The sequence below is a fragment of the Rhea americana genome, unplaced genomic scaffold (genome assembly GCF_003343005.1).
Source record: "Rhea americana isolate MKP2758 unplaced genomic scaffold, rheAme1 scaffold_38, whole genome shotgun sequence".
In the NCBI taxonomy this organism is placed as follows: Eukaryota; Metazoa; Chordata; class Aves; order Rheiformes; family Rheidae; genus Rhea; species Rhea americana.
Genome location: NW_028186512.1, coordinates 627702 through 651226, shown reverse-complemented (window position 1 = coordinate 651226; position 23525 = coordinate 627702). Strand labels below are relative to the sequence as shown.

The following is a 23525-nucleotide window of genomic DNA, read 5'->3' as shown; positions in this document are numbered from 1 at the left end:
CATAAACAAAACAGACTGTATTTTAATACACTATTTTCTGTTTAAGTTCAAGCTGATAAAACTTAAACCTCTTGAGCCACCATATCGAAATAGCACAGATTCAAAATAACATCAACTTAAAAAGTATCGTTCAACTCCTAACCTAGAGAGTTAGGGCACAGCAATACTCAAAAGCTATATTAAAAATGTAAGTTGATGCTCAGTGTAAATTTCTTCCAGACATCATAAAAAGGTGTTTCGAGACTGAAATAAGGTTAATAGCAAAGTTGCCACTGAACAACTGTATTCATTGATATCCTTTATTTACAGGACAGAACCCCGCACTTCACACAGATTTCCCACACACGCATGCACACACCTTCGCGTATGGTTTGCATCTGAACTAAAAAAAAAGCAAGCTGTTCACCTAATCAATAGCACCATGTCATGCATGGAGCTTCTGCATAAATCCCATGCAAAAGATGTCAAGCATGTCCCACTCCAATGATTATCAGGTAATGAAGTAGAGAGATGCACTTTTCATCTCCACAGGACTGTCGCCAAATCCTTGAAGTAATAAATGAAACATGCCTGCTATTTCACCACTGCAAAATGGTACTGTAGATACCTTACAACATCTCTGTTTGCAGGAGGGGGTAACTAGCTCTAGATGAAGTGCAGATATGTTATTAAACAACGCACAGCTTGAATTCTGGGGCCAACACAGATGACCTTTAGAACATAAGCACTGTCTAAGACAAATATGCTTTCATCTTTGGGGAGTATTTTTTCAAGTAAAGATTTAAGAGAAAAACAGTTTAGAAATACGTTAAACACAAATGTGCCTTCAATCTCTTAATGCTTCTCTCTAAAAGCAAAACCACAAGTAGTATCACATGTCAGAAGAAATACTAAGTACTCTTTAAGCAGAATACTAGTGAATTTAGCAAAATTTAACTTTTTTTTCATTTAAACAATGCAATATTTAAAGCACACAGAAAGGAGCTACATGAAGTAGCTGAGATCCAAAACTGGAGGTATGACTATATTGAGCCAAAAAAAAAAAAAAAAAAAANAAAAAAAAAAAAAAAAAAGGCAGTTTTAGTGTAAAAACAAAGACCTATATTCATTCTAGAATTCCTTAAGTGTGATGAATACACAAAAACAACAAAACCAGATTAAGGCATTTAAAACATACATGAAATGGTTTTAGAGATAGCTTAAGTAAAATAGCAAACAAACAAACTACACAAATAGAAAAAAAGGTGTTTCTTGTTTTTCAAAAAATAAGCTGTTACAATTTATCTTCAGTAAGGTTTTTCTTTTCCTCGGACTTGCACCTTGACTGCAGTGCTAAACTGCTTAAATCCATGCAGTGATATTTGCTTCATGGAAAGGAAGAGCATTGGTACAGTACAATTCCTTCCATCATAGACTACTGTTTGCAGATTCTGACAAGTTCTGAGCTACCCTGCACAGCCTGTTCTTCCATTGAAGCTGCTAGCAGTAATAGAGAGTCAAAACACAGCAAGACTGCTAAGCACCTTTCAGGACTGAATCTCTCACACCTAAAACATAAACCCAGCCCTGGAATCCTCCAACATATTGGATCTGTTTTGCATTTGTTTGTATTTAAAAAGAATTTATTTCTTACCTCAAATTCAGCATGTCGATGAATATCCTCTGCCCTCTGTCTACTCAAGATAAATTCTGCTTCATTGGCCACTCTTACTAAATGGTCCTTCATAGTTTGACTCAGTAACCTATRGACAGAAAATGTTTAAGAACTTCCTTGAGAATGACATCCTGAAATAAAAACTTATAATAAATATACAAATATTTTGAGYTCTATTCCATAATACTGATTTATATTAATTATGTTTATTATGTTTCAATAGTAAGCAAAACTATTAAATGCAATATAGACATTTGTCATCTGTTTTACTTGAATACACATATAGAAACATAAGAAAATCACATATATAGAACATATGTTAAAGAAAAATAAGCAATTTATGCATATAAATATACACAGTGAATGCCCTAATGTAACTGACGTAAAGGTTAAATGAAAATCTGAATTTCTCTGAAGTGCAGTTTTCTCTCCAAATATAAAACCAGGATTCTACATTAAGTATACATTTAGGCAATATTTTCAGGATTATAAAACATCCTTAGTCTCACAAACAAAATGCTAAGACACACATTGTTCCTGCTTATGCGTAGAATAAAGCTGTTATTCAATCTGAGATTTCTGAGGCCTGCATAAACCTTAGCAGCACACAGCTTGAGTAGTTTATGAATGGCAGCAAAGCTGACAGATTGAATTACAACCCAATTATTCTGGGAGTTCATATATTGTTACTAAAAACATTCATACATATTCCTTTTTAATTAGTTACATTGGGATTCATAAAGTTAAAATCAACTACACAGGAGCTTCTCTGTTTTAGACTGTTTCAAGAGGTACATGTTTCCACAGGATCATTCAGACTTACACCAGATAAATTCATTATATTCTCTACTTGTCAGTTTTTCAAAATAYCTAGTATTATGCTATCAAATAAACTTTTTGTAAGATTTTCAGCTGCTAATATAGAAAAGAACAGGAGAACACAAAAATCACTCACTTGCCTTGCAGGTTTAAAGCAAAATACTTTTCAGCAAGTCCACAGAGTCTATTGAGACTCTTTCTTTACAAACCTAGGGATTATTATGCAAGACACTTCTAACACATACAACTTTAATTTTATGAACCAGAATTTATTGCTTATCTAAGCTAAGGCTCCATGTCTGTGTCTATCTACATGCTTGACAGCATGACCCTCAATGCTCGACTCTTTCTTTTCCTGTCCTATTCACAATCCTGGACTTGCAGTAGGATCGCAAGTCACAAGCCTACTTCAGCAAAAAGAAATTCAGAGTCAGAAAAACATCTGAAGATGAGAGAGGTCTTTGTTCATTGCTTCTTGCACTGCAAGACCAGGAAAGCTGTAGTGTAAGAGCTAATGAGACCATGTGATCATGAACCAGTTGGTTGAAGTCACTGGATCACTGTCTCCATGTAGATGAAGTCTTGTAAAAAAGAAATACGCACAATTCACCATTTGAAGTATGACTTCATTCTCTGTTTTAGGAGGACCACATAGAAGCCACTCAGTTGGGACTACATTTTCATTATTCTCACTCCTTCARTTTTTAAATAGTTACTTTTGGAATAGAATTAGCTATTGATCAACGAATCTCTAATTTGGCCAATTTATCTGCATACATTAGTGACAACTTTTTACTTCCAAAAACATGCAGAACCAACATTACTGCAATGATGTAACTCTGATTTTATACCTTTTCAAAGCTTAAAAATCAGGAAAACTGACTAGTTAAGATGACACGGCTTAAACACAGGGAAGAAAAAAAAGCATCTCTAATAATTTACAACAGTGTTCAGCAAAACATAAATCCCTACTAATGAACCAACATTCCATTATCTTTGTTGGGTTTGTCAATACCAATTCCTTTTGCTAACCTGATCAGTCTAAGAAAAACACCAGACATCCTCTAAAATGCCCACCTGTGCTGTGTACAGAAAAGCAGGCTATATAATAAATAATTGTTTTACCAATTTTTTACATAGATTTTCCTTTTAATCTACTAAATGTAACCAGTAAGTAGTCCAGCACATGACTGATGGTACGTTGGCAGTTACTATGCATTTGCAGAGATGATGGATTTGATCTAAGCAAAGCAAAGAACTATATTCTCTCACAGAGAAATAACGTTCTCAAAACAGATTGAAGTCTACCTAATGAAAAACAAATAGCTTTTGAGCATCAGAAGCTCACTTTCCTACGGATCAGTCGTGTTTGTCACCCCCCCTTCTCCTTACTAATCTCACACACTTTCTCTTTCTGTTCACTACTAGGCCAGCATGGATAGATAAAACTCACACACATAACAAGTACACAGCTGACTTCTGACAATCCAATTTTAAATTTGATTGCTTTTCCCAAAAGGAGTAAGTAATTTGGATCTATTTTTTCTTCCCAACTATATATCTTCATGAAACTCATGGAACTTAACTATTTTTGAAATTTCTCTCTCACTTGCAAATATCATTGGAATTGGCTAATATATTCAAAAGAACTGGAGAAGACAGATGAGTAATCATTACAGACTTCTCACTTCCTTAAACTAACAGCTGAAAAAAGCTCCTGAATCAGATGAGCCAGCAATTAAAGAATTGACAATATGTCTTAGATTTAGGACTCTCTCATACACTGAGAAATTTAAGTGAAATAACTGAAGTTTATATATACATACATAGACATACATATATATATATGTATATATATATACACACACACACACACACATTTAAAAAGATCTTCCATGAAGAATAATGTATTCTTAAAAACAAGACTTTGTAGATATTTCCTAGTTGCATTTGTCATTTTGGCAGTCAAAAATTCTTAAGTCTAAGAACCAAGCCTGAGCATATCATAAGCACATATCAGTAACTTCAATCTGTTTTCATATAAAAATTTAGAAGTTCCATATTGTTATGCATCAATGATTATACAATTACCTCTCTACTGCAAATTGCAAAATTCAGTCTCTACAGGTCTTTAGAAAGTGAGGACAAAGACTATTTGCTAATATAAATGAGGCCAATATAAGATRACATGCTGATTTCTACCACATGACAATTGTGTTCATTATTTACATTCACAAACCTCAAAGAGCAAACTTCAATCCATTTTTGGTCATGTTTTCCAAATACAGCATATGCTTAGTTTCACTTTCTTCTAACAATGCTTATGTCATTTTAATAACAACTCAAGTTTTATCATTACCTAGGCTTCATTTGGATGTTCTCTTAGAGAACAGTACCCATATATATAAAAGAATACTCAAGTTTACGCTTTGACTTTACCATTGTGTCAAACTTGGCCAACTAAATACATATTTATACACGTATGTAATGGTGGCGTGATCTAACAGAGGTGTCCCCAGTTATTATTCAAAAGTAAGGGCAAATACTAGCTCTCAGCACCTCTATAAATTAACATACCTCCAGTCAGATGCCTAAATGAAGTTTTAATCATCTACTTCCAGACACCAATTTTGAGAACCTTGGCAGCTATTTCATTTCCATTTGAGACAACAAAAACATTGTTGAACACCAATTTTCTGAAGTGTAACCCACCGCTTGCACAAGAAAAAACTATTTGCCAGCTAAGATCACTGTTAAGGCAAAGACAAAAATCTCACTCTTCCAAAAGCATTAGTTCAACTCCAAACTACATAAAACATGTTTTGTGCACACACGAATGGCTATGAACTGTATTAACTAGATCAGGTAAGTTTACATGAGGGAAATGCTTTCTTCTAAAGTAGAAATGACAAATTTAGAAACATTCAATTCTCCTCATTAAGGCAAGTACACTTCTTGGATTTAAAGAATCATAATCATTCTTTCTGGCATCTACTCTGGTCTCCTACACAAAACTGATCATGCACATTTTCCCCCAAATAGTTTCTCTGTAAAATCTGTACTTTCAGTTACAAAATAGCTTTCAGAAAGATGGCTGCTCCCTTTTCTAAAAGATTTGAAGAGATTTTATATYGTTTCCCCCAGAAGAATTTTTTGTAATAATTACCATCATTTTTTAAAAATCTCTATTTCTTGTCTTCTTTTAGACTGTTTTTTTCTTCCAATAACTAGAGCCAAGTCCTTTTTTTTGTTAGAATAAAAACAACATCCAAATCTACTTCTCCAGATAAATACCTTTTTCAAGGCAGAACAACAGCTTTTCACCTCTTAAATAGACTCAATTTCTCATCATCTTTGAAGTATGCACACCCAAACTGGAAGAAAAACTTCAGTTTAATATTCTTCTTGCTTGTGTTTCATAATCTCTTTATATGTACCKAAGGACCATGTCTTGCCTTCTCATATTAATAATCTCACATGCCTGTTACCATCTAAATTTGTCAGTGTTATTAATTACAAGATATTGCTGAATGTGGTGACCTACATCCCTTGCTTGAAAGATCCACCTTGGCTTTGGATTTAGAAAAGTTATTGAATTAACATTTTTGTAATTCTTAACAGGAGCAGAGGCATGTTTGGAGTGAGGATGTCTGTGTTATGCAGTGGCTCGACCATTTTATCAATGCGTAAAGACCAGGGACTATGGCATACCAGGCCTACTTGTCCGCTTCACTGAACACCAGATTTGAGGTCTCAAACAAATTATTCTTTGTTTGTCTAAGCATTTTTTTTTCCAGATTAAAACATTTAATCATTTGAGTAACTTTGAAAAGATGAGCAATCTAGTAAAAATAAGCAGAAGGACTGATCCCATGCTGGAAGTTAAATATATAGTTGCATACTTTGCCAGGTCAGGAATGAAGTGCTAAACCATTGAGAGATGGAGTCCCAGCCAAATAGATTAGATATTTGGATTTTTATTGCACTGGAAAAGAAAGCTATGAGAATATGAAAATCTTTTTACTCTGACACTCAACTGCTGAATGCTCAGATAACTCAAGCTTCTCCACACAACAAGCAAACAGGAGAAGGTATAACAGGAAAAAAATGGAACAGAAAAGATACACATTAGAAGAGAAAGCCAGAGATAGATACATTCTGAGTTAGTATTTCTGACACCCAACAATTATCAAGTTTAGTAAAAATACAGCAAAAGCTTTATAGGTGACATTTACAACTGTTTAGTGATAAATCCCTCCAAAGTATTGCAGAGAGGGATTATTCCAGATGCTGTCATAACAGAGAACTCGGAGATAGCCAAGAAAGGAGGATAAAAGGTAAGCTTTCCTACTTGTACTCCTCATAAACCTAGCATACATATAAGAGATTCTCTTATTTCAAAGGGAGATATGTTTTATAATTGGATACACTCTATCTTTTATGGTATCTGACTGTTCAATGTGCTAAGTGTTGGAATTCCTACTGCCAGAACATTTACAATTGCTTTGTAGAACAAGGATACTTTACAGATATGCTGCTCAATCATCAAAAAATACAGAGAAGTCCATAAGGTCCTAAACCTTTGAACACATTTATTCCCCTTAAAGTAGCGGGGGGCGAGGGGGAAGCAATGCAGAGCCAACAAAAAGCTGTTCTGAATGTGCAACAGAATAAATCTAAAGAGCACTCTGAAAGGATAGCTAGGAGGGGACACACCAATCCAGTATTTTCTAGTCTTGGATAGCTACTTAAAACATACTAAAGCCTAGTTAGAATTAACATGAGATTTTGTTCATATCTGGGTATGACTGTATGATAGATGATTTTTTTGAAAATTGTAACAGTAGAATCTCTTGAATACACAGAGTGCAATATAAATATCTTGTTATTACTCCTGCACTAATTTTTGTTTTAAAAGCATTTTCTATTAAAAAAAATAAGAATTCTCAGCACTCAAGTGGTTTATGATTTTCTTTTTTTATAGAACTAACGAATTAATGACATGTGCCCTAAAGCAAAATCTACCTTTTTCACTACAAACACTACAAAGTTACTAGCATTTCTGATAATAAAAGCTTACATTAATTTTTAAMCATTAAGATATAGTTCTAAAATGTTTCTGCTTCATCATTAAGTTGCAACATAGTTCATATGTTTCTAGTTACATAAAAATGATGCAATTTAAATCCATGCAGAGATGATCAAACAAAATCAGTGAAATAAATAGTTTTAAAGATAGTTGTGTATGTCACATAGTATCTTAGCATACACACACAAAATCATGTAATGTCAAAAACTATCTCAAAACACTTATCTATCTCTCTGACTTACATCCAAGCCATAATTTCTAATTTTCAGCATATTTTAAATGTTGTTTAGTGTCTASCTTAATCATCTTTTGCAGTTCAAATTCAGGCATCAACAAGGCTACTTCTACTACGAAACCAACAAAATAATAAAAATAAAAACTTGGAATATAAATCACCAAAACCCCTTTTACAAAGCCTAGCACTTGCACAGAAKGGGTTGCTAAAAAGCAAGGAAACATGGAGAACGCTTTTTTCTTCTACAAAACTAGACTAAAATGCAGGTCCTACATTATCAAAAGCTCAAGACAGAGGCAGCAATAAGGGAAGCAGACGTGGTAATCAGTTCTAGTTTGGACGTGACTACATTTATCATTTTTTTTCTGAGCCTTTTTTGGTCAATTATGCACAAAGGCATAAATGTGTCAGTTATCATCCATTTTTTCATTAATAGCTATATTTTTCTAACCATTTTCCATCACAGTAGTTGCTTCTATGGCAACACATTCTCTAACATTTGTTCCTTGAGAGTGATCGCACTACTGCAACTGAAAGACAATTGAACAGGGCAGCCTACATCTGTCCCCTATTTGCCATTAGGAAAGCATGTAAGTAATTGGCCAACTAGTTTGACTGCCAACTATTTCAATATTAAAAAATATTGCATCTAAGACCAGTCAAGAGTAATATATACAATTTAAGAGAAGGAACAGTAGGTGACGTGTTGAAATGCTCTACTGCGGTTCTTTTTTTAAAGAATGCTGTAGCAATACCCAATTAGAGCATTGCTGTTTTTATATCACTGGATGTTATGTATTGGGGGAATACCATCAGTTACAATTGCTTATTTCTGGAAAGATTTGGGGGGTTTATGGTTGGTTGGTTGGTTTTACTTTTTAAAAATATTCAGCTTGTATGCTGGCTGCTTCTCTCCTTCTCCCAACAACTTTTTAATTCAATAGGTAATTTCAACCAATTTTTTTAATAGAAGATTTGAGTTTCCCAAAATATATTAATTATAGACAAGTTTTACAGTCACTGGACGAAAAAACTTGTTGCAAGTGTTCTGTTAAAAAAATAAATAAATAAAGCTGAATTTTACTGATAGCCAGAAAATCCTGTACAGAAAGAGAATCTTCTGATATGGGAAGATAATTTTTATCAGTTTTCATTCCTTATTAGACAACAGAGAATCTAACCTTAAGAAAAATGCCACAGAAAAACAAAGTTCATTAGTTTTGCTTCTCATGCGTAAACTTGTGAACCCTTGAGTTTTGGCTTGTTTGTTTTGATTGATTATTTGGAAGGGGGATGGCAATGGGAAGGAAATTATACACATATTCTGTTAATTTAATGAGGTTTTCTTTTAACCAAACTATGCTTACGTGAGAGTTTTTTAAAGCAGCTTGTCCCCAGTGTTCACTTACAGAGGCATAAGCATGTATGTATTGAACATATCATCTAAATCTTTGGATGACTAAGAAAACTGTGTGTTTGAGAAAATTAAAGCTAAGCATGTCCAAGAGTCTCTTCAACTGAAAGTCTGAAAGAATATTACTGCGGCATGCTTAGGAGACTGATCCCTCAACCCCAGCCATGCCAAACCCGTTATCACCCCAAAGGGGATAATAACTGTCATGACTGTCTCAAGCGCAAGTACGTTTGTTAGTTCACCGACCAACATAGAAAATAAGGTCTAGCATAAGAGGTGTTTCACACTAAAATGTGCTAATGAATCAAAGCGACAGGAGAGAGTTTTAATCTTCACGGAGCCAAGGATTTGTTTGCTAACTAGTCAAGTAGAGGAAATAACAGTCTAACAAAGAAATATTTGTACACTCAAGGAAGTAAAACAATGCTTTCTTTTTCCAGTTTAGCAAAACAACTTGACCATCTTCTGCATAAGGAGGAAACGTTCTTAGTTTCAAGTTGAAAAAAAAAAAAAAAAAAAAAAAAAAGCATATATATATATGTCTGGATATCTTGGGAGCCATCAGAGGAGGGGACTGGCAGCCAGAACTAACCAGTCGCACCTAGCGACTGGAAAGCTCAAGCGAACAAACTTGCTGTCATCTGTGAGCACTTGGGTTGAGGCTCCAATAAAGACTACCTSTAAAGGGTGAACCCAAAGGTAAAAAGCAAGTATAAAGACTGAAAATGAGACTGGCAGCAGACAGCAGTTGAACAGGCTAAGGAAAATGTTTCACAATCCATACCTCTGCTGCACCCATTAGAAAGCAGCGGGTACAGGCAAATTTGTAACAAGATTTCAAAGAACATTAGTAGTATTCCCAGATATTACACTAATAGTGAATAATACTTATTCACTTTCATTAAAATTAGATTCATGTTCAAAATAGCATTGTTTTGAAACTCACATTCCTTTACACACACAGAAAGATGTTATTTTCCAATACCTGCTACTTTAGCCTTTCACTTAAAATATTCAGTACCTTCTTGTTTATCTAGACAAAGAGTTTCTCTAGTTTCTCTTTCCTTTAAATGGGGGGRAAAAAACTCAAAAAACTAAGCTTGTCTCCTAGCCTTCAAAAAACTTCACTTGTGTACTTCAAATACAGGTAGGTTTACTGTTCTGTATTTTCCTATAGTAGCCACCTGCCTGGAGATTTTTTCAGCTCTCAAAATTCAGAATTTGACTGAGGACGTACAAATCAATTCTGCTATACGTCTGCAGTGAACCTGACATACCTGGGAAGCCTAGGAGCTACTATATAATGTAGAGCACCAGTAACTTGCAGCAATTACATGTAGAGCATTAGTGAATTGTAAACAAGCATTCAGCCCAACACATCCTGAATGCAGTACTTGCACAGTAGACCTTGTAAGTCCCAAGAGACAAACTTTCTGCATGTATTTCTGTTCAGGGAGTCCTAGCCAAAACATGGCAAGCCTAAACATAAAACTTTCATCTGGTGTAAGGCAGATGGCACATCCATACATTTCACATAAGATTAAAAAAATCCTTTTGAAAGCAACTCTAAGAAGAGAYTTAGATCGCTTCTAGATCTTTGTCTTCTAGAAATATTTCTAGTTGTCTTCTTTGCCACATAATATTCAGAATGCACTTCAGATTAAAAGAAGCTATATCCTTTGATCTCTTTAAAACTAGTCCAAAATGTGTAATAAACATCAGGAATAAAATCCTGCTTTAAAAAGGTTATAGGATGACTAAACCTTTWTCCGCCAGAAAAGCAGGCAATAGCAATTCCGTGATTCCACAAATTCCAGGCAGTTCTTCCAGCCCTTAATTTCATATTCATTCTAACATTACACACATTACGGTATCCCATAGACATTCTTAGCACTTCCTGCAGATCAGTACTGTCCTCTCTACAACCACCTTGTCTTTAAGAGAGATTATACAATATTTATGAGTAGGAATTAAAAAATTMATCTATTATAATATGATTATGCAGTGGAAGTCTACATCAGTGTCATTCAGCTATTTTCCTTAAGTTATAATTAAAGTATTTGAGCTTTTAGAGTTGCCAAATTTATAATGTTATKGTAAAAATATATAAAACAATAACAAATACAATGAAAATATATAACCTGGAATATTTTAGTATGTTTAAGTATGTGTGCAAGAAAACTAACATGCAATCTGTAAAAACAGAAGAAAAGAGTAGCTCTGGAATGYAGCTCATGCCATATGAGGGATAATGGTTTCATTTTAGCAAATGTTGAAAAATCCTAAAGCACCACAAATTCAGCAATAACTTCAAATGATCCTATAAACAGCAATGGAGGAAAAGAATTAGATAAAAGGAGGCATATTCAAGAATTGAAACCCTTCTCCCTGTAATGACAGTTATGTTCCTGGCTTTTTTTCTTTTTCTTTTTTCTTTCTTTTCTTAAAAAAAAAAAACAAAAAAAACCCAAAAAAACCCCACACTCTTGCTGCATGAGTCAGGAACAAAATGAAGTAACAATTACTTAGATATTTTCTGCTAACCAAAACCATACTTTTCAGTCTTCAAGGGATCATCTGTCCCTGAGACAACCGCTCTGCTAATGCTAGCCTGTACGTTACTGAAGTTGATGGAGTTGGGGAAGTGATTTCATCTGTGTCTGTGATGGGCAGTGCCCTATTTTCTTATCAAAGAAAACAGTCAATCTCAAACACCTTTACAGATAGAATGCTCTCTGAAAATTTGACCTGGACAAGCAGAATAACTGCTCRTCAAACTGCTGCTTACAATCCAGCCTCATTTGATCTGTTAATGATAATCATCATACTCAGATGAGGCTTCCATTGTGGTTTACATGTGTGTGGGATCTCTGCATTATCTGTGCTAATAAAACATTAAYCAAGGGCCAAATTTACAGCAGGCACTTTATAAGTGAGGTCAAGACAGGTCAGCCTCACATAATAGGAAACAACTACGGGCTAGATCTTAACACTGTAACTGAACACCCTTGTTACTTTACCTTGGCCCTTGGGATCAAGACTGGTAGCAAAATGTTTTTTTCTGCCTCAGAACAACGTTTCCCCTACCATAAACCCAAACATAACCATTAAAATGGTCATTACTTTGGCATGTTTTGACAATATCTATATATTTCAGAAGAAAAATCTCAAACAGCTACTCTTCCTAGCCCTAAAATGTTAAAAGGATATTTATATAGCATTTTAGTTTATGTGATATCTCAGTAACATTCTCAAAAAAAAATCCATTTTTCATTCAGTAGCTGTCTTAATCCTGTAAAATTGATTTTCTATTGAGATTCTTACTAGCTTAACTTACTTACTAACAGAATTTAGGTTTAGAAAATGGCTTTTCTTATAATGCTCCTTAGCTAACTCATTAAGACATCTTCAAAAAATCCTTTAGGAAAAGTAAATATTGCTCTTAGTCTGCTTCAACAATCGATTCCTAATGAAGAAAATATTGATGGTTCTGAGTAGTCACTACAAGTCAAAGAGCATGGCCTCATCACCTGCTCCATCATTTTTTGAAAGTCCCAGTAAAATACACTCATATCATTACTCATAGAACATTTAACCAAATTGTTAACATTAGCAGAATTTTTGATATCTTTAAAGTAAAGCTCTTCCACTCTTTTTTATGAGGYAGATGGGAAATAAATGAGCAAATCAGAATCTAATTTTTGAGACAAAGGCTTATCTTACAATTCCTGGTTAAAAGCCTTCCAAATACCGATTCCCTTCCTCAAGAGATTAGCTGAATACAAATTACAGTATCAATATTAACCAGTGCATGAGGACAGGAAGAAAGAAAATTCATGACATGCTCATAAGAGAAATATTTAATGGTACTAAAAAGCATCCAGATTCTGAAAAATGCCATAATAATATTAAAGTAAAAAAAAATATTAAAGAATGTGAGTTTAAGATCATAAACTCAAAAGAATTGACACAAAAAGAGAACTCCATTAGGGACCAACGATATAAGAAAAATTATTTAAAGAAACCTCAAGCCACATAACTTTCTAAAAGCTAGGACAGAGGAGCTGTTGAATATTGCGACTTACCTTCCCTCATTGACAAGCTCAATAAAGGCAAGGCCAGCGTTCTTTTGTATAGAGTTCTGCCACTCCTGGAAAGAAAAAAGAAATAGTTGTATGAAAAGAAGAAAAACAAGCAAAAAAAMCACTGTCAGCCACAAATCTATACATTTTCTTTTTAATTCTGGCAACTTAGAGCCCCCCTYGTTCCCCCCCAACAAAACTATAAAACACTTATCAAGCTATTCAGTAAGAAAGCAATGCCAGCATGAAGAAACAAAACACTATCATTCGCTCAAAATTACTTACATTTTTTGGAGAGGAGAAGAAAATACAAAAACATCCCACAAATGACCACATCTTTTTCTTCCACTATGTTATGCACAAATTCTGAAATAACTCTGATTGACAGATGCACTTTGCCTTAACAAACCTTGGAAAAGCTTGAAAGAACTCTTCCATACTAATCTAAGGCTCATTGTTTAGATATAGATTTTTTTAGGGAGCTCAGTTTTATTTTGCATATTTACTGGTAACCTTCTCAAGCATCATACAGCCACCTCTTCTCCTAAAATCTATTTTATCAAAGGAATCCTGGAACACAACCAGTCACTGGGGTTTCCCCCTTTGAAAGCTCAGGAGAAAGGAGAACTGGCCAACAAAAATACAGTGAAATTTTTAATCTCAAACTCAATAGCAACAAGTTAATAGAGCTAAAAATTAAAGCAGCAAATGTGCAAACATTGTATTTTGGGGGAAAGGTGGAATCATTTGGATAGAACAGATCAAATATAACTCTTAGTTTAAATTAGTTCTGGTTTTGTTTTCTTTCTACCATAAGTAAAGCATCTTTCTTAATAAAAAATAAAAAATGTTTTCATGTCAGAGAGCTGCCTTAGTTTTGTATGGTTTTCCAGATCAGCTTCTTGATTTTTCAGTCTTTATAGTATGAAATAATAATCCCAGTGATCATTCACTTCACCAGTTCTATAAATGTGGTGGTTCTTAAAAACCTTGTCAGTTCCAAAACAGGCAAAAAATGCAAAACTGGAAATATTTCCTAAAATCACTTTCAGATTTCTAAATGCAGGAGTTTTTAATTTTCCTTATCAAGAGAGCAGGTTCTTTGCCACTCAGTTTTGCAAACTACATTACCTCTCTCAGTCAGTGACATGAACGTTTGATCATACATATATACATGCACACAAAAGTCAACAGTACAGTGTTGTTTTTTATGATATAGTCCCCCCACCCCCAAAAAAGATTTCCAGATTTCACCCACAGGGAAGAGGTTACAACTCTGACCTCTCAAGGTTTAAAATCTTCCATGCCCAACATTCTTCTATCACTTTTAAGCTGCAACAATCTACTACAATTTTGAAGTAGTCAGARTTAAGAATAGAATAATTTGAATTTGTGATGTATTATTCCTCATGAATTATAAATATATTACTTTTTATATAGCTAATTTATATGCATTATTAAGCAAGCAACATTCTAAATATGTCCGCTATGTTCCATTTATGTATTCTCATATATGACATTTTCTCTTTTTTTTTGGGGGGGTGGGGGGAGGCTACAAGGGTCATTGGCTTTCACTGCTACATRTCTTAATAATATTTCTCCTACTATCCTTCCTCGATCTCTCTCCTACAGTCTTCTTGTTTCCACCAATATGTGGCTTAGTCTCTTAGAAGGCTGAAATAGCATTAAGAAGTATTTATTTTTGTTAGAAAATACCTTTTGCACCCTAATAGTCTAAACAAAATACAGACTATGCAACTAATATTCTGAACTGTATTTTAATACGAAACAAGTTGTAAATATTTAATTTTGTGTAATAATTAATTCTCTGTAAGCTTAAGAAAAGCAAAATAATTTTCTTCTATTTATGATGTCTTCCATCTGTTGCTCTACGCTAGTAATGTACCTCTCTGCTCTTTAACAGAACTCRCTACAATACTTGAAAATTTAATTGGTGAAGATGGAGGTTGCCAAAAGTGAAAAGAAAGTGCATTTATCATGATACTTTTCAGCATTTTTCTCTACATCACAGACATCATCAAAGAAGGTGTTAGTCTAAACAATTTCATAAATCACAGCTGAGCACACCCTAAAGCTAGTTTTAATAGTTGAAAGAAAAAACTAATGGTCATCTTTCAYGATCCATTCAGTATTTCCCCACAGTATATGTTGCCTCTCAAACAGTTACACTCGGTATGCATATTGCATTATTATATCAACATCTTAGTTATCCATCTCCCAAAGGTATTAGGGAAAAACATGTTAAAAGCCTCAAACTCAACCACTAATGCAACTAAATAACTACAAAACATTGCAGCACTTTCCTAAGGAAGGACTGTAAGGGAAGAATCAACAAAGTCAATTATTTCATACCTGTTCCAAGCTGTACTTAATTGACCATCATTTCCTATGGCTATAAATGTTTAGGATCTGAGAGACAATCTCCTTTTAATGTTTTGGTCAATGTACAGTGTATAGTGAAACAGGAAAAACCTAGAAGCACTAAACACTATCACAAGTGGCTACAATGAAAAATAAGCATTGCAAGGAGACAAAYAGGAAATCATATTACGTTCAAATACTTTGTCTGATGTGGAAATTTCTTAGCTCATTATAACTTCACCTACTCCTTAATGGAATCTGTAAACCCTTTCATAGGCACTCTAGATACAATGCAAGTACTATATCCTTTCCTGAAAYGGTGTTTTAAGCCTGATCTGAATTATAATTCCATACAGAGTAACATATTGCATTTCCTATAGCTTTAGCACAAGCCTCCCAGAAGCAAAATTATATCCAGTCCTTGATAGCACTAACTTTATATCATCAGCAAATTTCATTAACACTCTCATTGAGATGATCACAAAGATCATTAAAAGAAAACATTAAATAGTACTGGTCTTAAAATCACCCTTTCAGAAACTAATAAACTCCCTCCAGTTTTATATTATGACTTAGTGTTGCCCCATTTGAGTCTTTTTTTTTTTTTTTTTTTAATGTATTTTACAGTTTGGGGTTTATTTTTCTAATTCATCTCAACTAATGATCAGTCAATATGACAGTACCAAATGCTCCATGAAAATTCATATAAATTACTACCACACTTCCTTTGTCTGGGAAATAAATCTTGGCCAAAGAAAGYAACCAAATCAGTCTGGCAAAACAATGTCCAGTAATTCTGTGTTACATTTTATTTTATTTTATTTTTACTGCATCTGCATGAATACTTATTTCAGTTTTTAAATATATTTAAAAGCCTTTCACACTACACAGGTTACCTTACGTGGTATAAATTGATCCCCTTTTTTTCTTTCTTAAAAATAAGCTATGTTTCATATATGGCATTGTTATGTAAGTTTTTTTAATATTCTGCATTTTCAGGTGCCAAATCATCACTTGTTTCTTCCATTTGTCGTTGGCTCCCTATTCATTCCTAACATCCTTGTTCAGAGGCAGTCCTTAAGGAGGCTGTTATTTACCCAGACTGGCCTGAAAAATCTCTTCTACAAGGAGCAGCTAGTAGGAGACAGCTTCAAAACAAACAAATGCAGGTGGTTCTTCACACAACGGGTTATACACCAGTGGATTGCCATCACCAAAGGATGTTGTGATGACTAAAAGTTCAACAGAATCAAGAAAGGACTGCACAAGTTCACAACAGGAAAATTCACTACTATTAAATATACAGAAACTACATCCAATTCAGGAAATACCTCAACTTGAAAATAATTGGAAGAATAATCATGGAGGAGTATCGTAAATGCTTGTCCTGTTTTACTCCACTTGTGCTTCTCTTTGTGTCCAAACTTGAAGACAGGAGAGCTGGTCCCTTTGTCTAACCCGGTATAACCATTCCTCAACTTTAATCWCTCAAACGTCTCAAAACTCAAACAAACGTTAAGAAAGTCTTGTTGATAAATATTTTTCTTGGTTTGGGATTTGACGTGCTTGCATGTGGGCAGTGAATGTATATATCTTCATATGTCAAGAAAAGAAATATAATCATACTTCAAACAACCAAAAATCTATATTGTTAAAGCTATATAAAAACATTTGTATATCTAATTCATTAACTGGACTAATTGTTAAACAAAAAAAATATGCATCTTAATCAGAATATTCAAAAAAATTTCCAACAGACAAAGACTAATCTATTTTAAACTAGAAAACTGTACTGTCACTTCTATTTATAGGTCTCATATAAAGTTATATGCACACATACATATGCATACTCCTTATATAATTCATCTGATAAATTTACTAAAATCATTTTAACAAGGTTAACATATTCCAGAACTAATATTTGAAATTCACAAGTAAGAAAAAAAAAAGATAGCAAATTCTTTTCTAATCTATCCTTCTCATAAAGCTAGTGGAGTTTCAATAATTTATTTTGATTATGAAACAAATGAGAAGGATGACTTCAGTATTGACAACTAGGAATACAGCACTAAGGAGCAGGATGGGAAAATGTGTGAACATATGACTAAGACATAATATATCCTAGAGTAAAGGTCAAATCTGCATGAAAAACTTGCTCATAGAGAGATATACTAATCTCTAAGTGCCTAAAGTAAACTATCAAGAACTTTTCAGCAGTGTTTGCACTTGGTGTCACCACTCTCTCAGCACCACATCTACTACAGGCTTGAACAAACGCAGCAATAAAGAACATTTAGCCAAAAGCAGATTATCTCAGTCGAGTTCTTCATCATAAAAAACAAACAAACAAACTCCATGTTAAGTAGAACCTCCACAAACAGAAATAATTTTCAGAGAGTTGAAGTACACTGTAACAATTTTAGAATACAAAGCTTCATTGAAAAATACAAAAAAATCTGACATAGAATTACATAAAATAATGCCTAGAAATTCCACATACTGTTCTAATATCATAATCAGCATGTAAAAAATAACGTACAAAACAGCAAAATTATGCAAGCATGTGACATTTAAATATAAGAGTGACAAGAGAACAGATTTGGAGAAAATCTTATTCTGTACACATGCAAGCATATCTGAACCCTCAAATAAAAACAAAAAAAAATAGTAACAAAGTATCTATCAGAAATGGATTTAGATTTTAAAAAATAATTAATAGAATTTTACATGCTTTACATACAAAAGTATGTCATTGCTGCTGAACCTTGACAACGACATGGAAAAAGGAGAGCCTGCAAAAATACTTACTACTATCACAAGAATTCAGAATATTTTTATTGAGAAAGATCTGATTAAATAGGTTTAGATTTATAGAAATTACACAATAGGATGCTATTCCATCCTAAATATTGGCTTGTCTTTGAAAGCTTTAATGTAGCATTAACCTAACAAAGACAAGCTCACTAATCAATACAGAGGTTTTGATTTCAGTAAGGGTGATAAAAGTTACTCTAACCCTAGCCAGCTACAAGCTCTCAACAGATGATCATCATTAGGCCTCTATCAGGGTTCCACATACTCAGGCTGTACAAATGTGTCCTATTAGTACATGGTCTGTCTGTTTGGCAACTCCAGTCTTAAGACAAATGGCAGCTGCTGCCCTTCAAGGTCTGAAGTCAAGTCCTTAGGGGATCCAAAAGCCCAACTGCAAAAAGCAAGGCCTATTCATTAGAGACTGCTCCAGGGGAAACTTGCAAGGCTGCCATTAGAAGTATATAAAAGAGCTAATTATTTTTATAAGACTTTAAAACTATCAAACACACTCTGTTACAACAAAAAGTATTTACTGCTGGCATGCCATTAAAAAGACATTGCTTTTTGTCAAAAAAATCAGTTAGTGGCAGTACACAAATAAAGTCTTTGTATTAAAAATTTTARCAAGTGCTAAAAACAAGCTGTGTAGAAATTAACTAGATGAGATAGATACTTTTTCAAGTGGCAGCATATCACCAAGGTTTTTGATGCATAGAAATATTCAAATACACTCAAATACAAATTAACTAATGAACTATAAAGCTGGGTTGAGATATTGTGCATGATTATCTGCCCCTGAAAAGGACAAGAAATTCAAGAAACAAATGAGTTCAATACTGCAAAACAGACTGAGAAGAACTCATAACATTTTTCACTTGTTTCAAACCTATACTGTTAACTAATAACTAAAAATGCTGATGAAGTACTCTAACATATTGATAAACCAGTTAAAAAGGCACATGGCCCAGTTGATACCAAACACCAAGACTGAGCAGAAAAACAGAAAACCATGTGTTTAAGTATTTTTCTTTCAATATGACATAGAAATAAAGGTCATTAAAAATATTGGAACGCTATTTTTTGTTCATAAAATTGTTTACTATTTTAACTACGAAACAGAATTTTGTACATTTAAGTTTCTTGTACTGAAATATTTTTCCAGCTGTATAGCATAACAACACTGCTTGTGTTGATTTCTAATGCTAAAACAGATCACTCCTACAAGAACATTTATTACATGGTATTTATTCTAAATCTTTAAAAAGTGCTGTATGAAATTCATTAGTGTTCTTTAATCGATTCGTGGATCAACATGCACATTAGCTTCCAACAGCCTAATTCAAAAAAGCAGTTACAACCCAAGTCCTTATGTAAAAGGACAAAAGCAAGCAACTACGCTAAACCAGTTAAAAAGAATGAAAATGTAAAGAAAACAGATTAGAAATGATTTATATCAAAGCCTGGTGCTGAAGTTAATTACAACTAACCCGATAAAATAGTGCCTTTATTATTGTATGGCAAGTAATAACCTTAGACGGAGAAAACAGAACTCTTTGCTGACTTTTGCATGCTCAATTCCACAGCACACTACATTAAGAATTAAACAAGTAGTAAATAAGCCATACAGAAACAGCAGTTTTTTAACTAAAAGCAGAAGACTCCCCTGCTGTTTAACCATTTGGGGTATTCCATGTGAAAAGAGCTTCCTATAAACTGGAATTCTGTTGKTATATGGTAAATGCCCTAAATTACCTTATAATGAGAGTTTAATTTCAATGCTTAAAGTTGAGTTCAAGTCGCAATAAGTTTTTATAGATTCTGAAAATAAATTATACACACGTAGAGCTGGATTAGTGTATACTGAAGTACAGGCTGTTCAGYGAAATACTAAATACAACCTCTCAGGACAATCGACTCAAGGCACTTTATGCCATGGGATCATTTTAGAAGTGACAAGACTACCATCTTCTCTCTCATTGCAGAAATCTATCATGAAATACACAGTATTATGAAAGAAATAGTACATAAAATATTATAGCACATACAATGCTTAACCATTACATACATCCACAAAATCTTGCAAAAAATCCTCAGTTGCCACAATTCATGGTGATACCAAATATTCTTTAAAAGGATTTTAGTAATAAAAACAACTGAAATCACTTAATCAGAATGTTCACATAAAATTATGAAAATATAACTAACCACATAAATACAACATGATCGGTAACAAATGTCAGACACAAGCTATTATCAAAACTTCTAAGTTTCATTTTTGTACTTTGCTTCAAAAAAGTATGACTATGTATAAGAAAAACACTTACTACATGCCCTATATAGTGATCTAACGCATGACTTGATGAGTAAAATTATATCCCCAGGACCAATGTTACATTAAGAGGAGACAGATAAGTCTTTGCTATATTCCCATTCCTCCACCCTTCAGGTACAGCAACCAGCTGCGGCATGGGGAAAACTGAAAGAGTGACTGATCTCTGATTTTGATTTCTGCAGGAGGCAGCAATCCACCTGGTCAGCCTCCCTCTTTCTCCCYGTTACGAGCAGCTTTTGCCATGACTCCTCATGACGAGACACTAAGGGTCGGRTCCGAGTTCCTCTAGCAGCAGACCTTTTCCACTGCAGCTTCCTTTTCAGGTTCTTTAACCATCAGCTACTGTCAATACTGCAACGAACGACAGTAGCCAGAGAAAGAACGGAAACAAATCTTGAGAGACCAAAGTACCAAACAATTCTGTAAATATGTAGAAATTGAAAGCAAGAAAATAAGTCAAAGTGAGTGAATCAGAAAAACAAAAGTGAGGAAAAGGGACAACACAAGATGAACAAAAAGATGTGAATAATCAAGTGCTGCCGGTAGCATCTTTTTTTGAGAATGGAAAGCAAGAATATAAGACAACTGCTTCTTGATTGCAGTACTTTGTTGCTTGTCAGTGAATTTGATTTCTGAGTTTTCGTAAAACCAATGCAGGGGGAAAAAATGTCTTCCAAGATAGACTACCAATTACAAGGACAAGAAAATCCCAGCATCCTTACTGCTGCATAGTTGTACTAGTAGTGACAAACTGAACCCACCAACAGCAGCATTCATCACCACTACTAAAACAGCACCATTACTGTCAAATAATCTTTAACTAAATAAATCAGCACTCAGTAATATATTAATATACCTGGTGAATACCATCTTGGAACTGAAAGCCCCTCTGTACTACCCTTTTCCCCAAATTTAGATTAGTTTTAACTTAAAATCTTAAAATGAATGCTCACAAATAACAAATGAGATTCTCACTAACATCATTGCACCTTTGAGCGAATGAGAYTTCACTGTGTAAAACACTCCCATCTCTTCACTCAAGAGACAGGATCTCCAAAGCTGTCCCTCATCAGTCCTTCTGGTAATCTTCTCTTAACATAGCTCTTTTCTTAAAAGATTTAGAAAAGGGAAAGCTAAGTCAAATCAAATCAAAGCCCCCAAAACCCCAAGGCGATTAGGCTGTGTGTCTCTCCCATTACACCCCACTTGCATACTACATTTGCTTCCTTAGCCTAAATCTGCCTCCTCCATTTAGACTATTTATATAATTCTTCCAAAATTACATGACACTCAACATCACAGGGCTCTATGCTCATCTGCCTCTATGTGCTGCTACATTAAACATGATARATAATAATTTGCTCCTCCCAGTACAAATCCTCAGGTGCACTTACCTAGTAAATTGTTTAAAAAGAAAACCACAAAGATTTCAGTTTCGATAGAAATAAACACCTTCGAATATTCAGTCTCCTGAATTAAATTTGGCTCAAAACCAGGATCTTTAACTAACAGATATGTACCTCAATATAATAGTGTTGGTTGCACAATCTGAATTATAAGGTTGAAAAACTCATAACCTTAAGTAAGTTATCTCAAAACATTTATAGAAACATTAGTAAATTAACAACACCTTTGACTGAGTCAGATATTATACCAGTTCCACAGACATTTAAAAAGGTACAGATGAGTTAGAAATATGACCAAAGGTTTGTTTATATATATATATATAAACGCACACACACATATATATTACACACACATTTATAACAAACTTAACAGTACCACTACACACAGCTTCTCCTGTCATAACTTTCAGCAAACAGCACTGTCCCCTGTATCTTGATTTTATTAAACAGTCTTGCTTGGAAACAAAAAGCGAGAAATGATTTAGTCTATGAGAATGAACAAAAATGTTCATGTATTTTTGTAATCAGTGCAAAATCACAGGCAAGTATTGCCATTCTCTGAACTTTCCATCATCTCATATCCCTCTCCTCCAGTAAACCTTTTTCCATAGTCTCAAATTAAACAGACTAGCTGTAAAACAGCAGGGTGTCAAATTAAAGCACACTTTATTTTCAGAGGTCTCCACACTTCGAGGCTGACTTCCTGTCAGGAAGAGTCCCATTTCAGTGCAGAGCCCAATCAGCAGGGAGCTCAAAGAATTAAGTGCCAGTTGATATTACTTTGTTTTGCATTTACCACCCATGAGAATATTGTTCAAAGCTCTAGTTATAAAGTCAGCATGGTATCATCCTTCTGACTAGACTGCCAAGCCACAGGGTGTGCTCTCACTACCCAAAACTCACCTTAAATGGTGGTGTTTTTTTAAGTCCTAGTGTGCTGGTGAAGCAACAGGATGCCTTTTTTCTTCAGAGCGTCTTGCTTCTGTAGCTAAATTATGTTCCCTTAGTGCTGAACATCTGCAGCACTGTGCATTCATGGAAATGAAGTTGTCCTGTTCCCCCAACACACCCCTAAGTTTCATATTTATGTTAGACAGTTCACTCTCCTCCGCAAACATAATAATTCATTCATTAATCACATAATTTCTCAGAAATAGAGTGTAAAATTTTAAAGGCTAATATTTTTAGGTGTAGTGGACATGTTTTGCATTAAACAGATGCAAACACGGCCTCCTGGCTTCCTGACCAAATTCAAGAAATTTTGACTTGATAAAAGAAATTTTCTTAGTAAGAATCCA

The 23525-nt window shown here is 34.2% G+C and overlaps 1 protein-coding gene across 2 annotated transcripts in view; it reads right to left on the bottom strand.

Moving 5' to 3' along the window:
- Positions 1-23525, bottom strand: part of LRBA (LPS responsive beige-like anchor protein) — a 399174-nt gene that overhangs the window by 249420 nt on the left and 126229 nt on the right. For both annotated transcript variants that reach the window (XM_085313166.1, XM_085313167.1), the window contains exons 35-36: positions 13297-13361; positions 1634-1742 (exon numbers count right to left, since the gene is read on the bottom strand). In XM_085313166.1, coding sequence (XP_085169292.1) covers positions 1634-1742; positions 13297-13361 — 174 coding nt within the window. The remainder of the gene's footprint in view (positions 1-1633; positions 1743-13296; positions 13362-23525) is intronic.